This window comes from Ursus maritimus, unplaced genomic scaffold, assembly GCF_017311325.1.
Source record: "Ursus maritimus isolate PB19 unplaced genomic scaffold, ASM1731132v1 scaffold_28, whole genome shotgun sequence".
NCBI classification, from domain to species: Eukaryota; Metazoa; Chordata; class Mammalia; order Carnivora; family Ursidae; genus Ursus; species Ursus maritimus.
Window position 1 is genome coordinate 11,683,774 of NW_024425341.1, and position 1,969 is coordinate 11,685,742.

Consider the following 1,969-nt stretch of genomic DNA (forward strand, 5'->3'; position numbering starts at 1 on the left):
GGGGGGGGGGGGGGGGGGGGGGGGGGGGGGGGGGGGGGTTCTGCGTCAGTCCACCAGCGCCCCCTGGGTTCTGCAGTTTCCTTCCAGGTTTCAGGCCCCCTGCACCTCCACCTCTGTCAGAATGCTGCTCCATCTGTATATGCTTTGGAGAGCTGCGGGAGATGCCCCGCAGAAAGGGGGTTCGCCAGCAGAATCTATTTTATTAAACCATCGGAGTAGATTTGTCAGGGAAAAATTCCTTCCAGCATTGCATTCCACTCTAGAAACGTTTTGGGCCAGACCCAGGTAAAGGATCCCTCTTTCTCCTACTGCCACACTGGGGAAGATGCCCTTCTCCACAGAGCCATCCAGCCCTCCTGAGCGTCTCCCCCCTTTGATGTAATTGCTCTCCCTCCCCCACTCCCAGTTGCCTGTGTTGCTCCTCAGCCTGATGGGGAGGCCATCCCTCCAGGAAAACAGGAGCAGCGGTGAATGGGCATTTCTTCTGGCCGAAGGCCGAGGGGCAAAACTGACATTGCCGACAGATGGATATTTGTTAAAGCCAAAGTGCAATTGCCCTTTTGTTTCCTCACGTGTTCCTCAGCACAGGACTGGGAACATTCTGCCAAGTGGACAAAGCATCACTCAATCCATTTGTTTTGTTGCTGGCCTTCCACTTTGGAAACCCCATGGAAAAGATGGTGCTGCGGGACCTCCTCGGCATAGTGAGCAGAGGGCTTGGGGTACCAGATACCCCACAGCGCCGAGAAGCCAGACCCCTTTTCCAAAAGAACGGGAGCAGGATCTCAGAGGTGTCCTGGCCAGCTTCCTGGCACCGATGGGTCGGGGACCGGCCCTCCTTTGTCAAAGCAGATACATTTCCACGCGCCGCTTAGCAAACCAGGAGGCAGCCTGCCCCCTAGCCTAGGCACTGCTGAGTGAGGGCAGAGAAAGGGGCTCCCAGATGTTAGCCCAGCGGGCTGTTCCCTGAGGCAAGGAGGGTGGGAGCAAGGGAGCTGCTGGATCTGGCGAGCTCCCTGAGCCGGCGCTTCGCTGCGAGCTGGGCCCCGTGTTCAGTAAGGGGACGCGGAAGGTCTCCCGGGTGCCGCTCTGGTACTTCTCAGCCCCTGGGGAGAGCCGCCCGCTGGCGGTGTAAGTGGGCACCATCTCGGAACCGCGGGGGGGCGGTCAGCCCGGCAGGGTGCTCTGAGGAGCGGGGATGTCCGGGGGGAGCCCTGGTTCACAGCCTTCTCCCCCCGTGTCTTTCCAGATGCGCTGGCTCCCTCCCTCCGAGGCTACTTCTCAGGGCTGGAAGTCCCGTCAGTTCTGCTGAATACTATGTAAGTACTCGCTCTGAGCGTGCGCAGCAGCGGCCGGCGCCGCACGTCCCGGACCCCACCCGCGGAGCCCCTGTGGCGGGGCGGCTCCCGGGGCGCGCTCTCCGGCGGGTGGAGGGAGAAGCGAGGGGTGTTACTCTGGCCGAGCCTCGCCGGACACATCGCCCCCACGGTTTCCACGTCCTAAACCGGCCGCTGGCGCTGCTTCCGCGTCGGCGGCCGGGCCTCCGGTGCCCGGTGCTCCGTGGTGCGCGCTCGTGGGGCCTTCGCCGTGCGTCAGGCTAACGTGCGTGCGTGCGTGCGTGCTAGAACTGGGCGAGTTCTCCTCTTCCATCTGGAGGCAGGCGGCGTGCTGTTTCTAGCAGGCTGTCCGTGAGCTGTCTTGTCTTGAAGGAAACAGGCTAACTGGGCATCTTCGCGCCGTTTTTAGGCCTAACCTTGCTTCAGGGAACTACCAAGTCAGTTTTTCCTGTAAATGTATCATCTGTATAAAATTCCGAACACCTTCTTTAATTCCGTACCTTGACCGAATTTCTGTTAAATACAAAGCACCGTTACTGAGAACTCTGATGCGGCGTGTGAATCTGGGGAGTCGGCCGTAAGGCCTCTGAGATGTTACAGTTCTACAGTCGGCGGTTCTCGTGGTTTCTTTC

General features: G+C 60.2%; 1 protein-coding gene across 4 annotated transcripts in view; it reads left to right on the plus strand.

Annotated features, from left to right (window-relative positions):
• Nucleotides 1–1,969, plus strand: part of RBPMS (RNA binding protein, mRNA processing factor) — a 172,436-nt gene that overhangs the window by 155,502 nt on the left and 14,965 nt on the right. For all 4 annotated transcript variants that reach the window (XM_040643276.1, XM_040643279.1, XM_040643280.1 and 1 more), the window contains one exon: nucleotides 1,250–1,319. In XM_040643276.1, coding sequence (XP_040499210.1) covers nucleotides 1,250–1,319 — 70 coding nt within the window. The remainder of the gene's footprint in view (nucleotides 1–1,249; nucleotides 1,320–1,969) is intronic.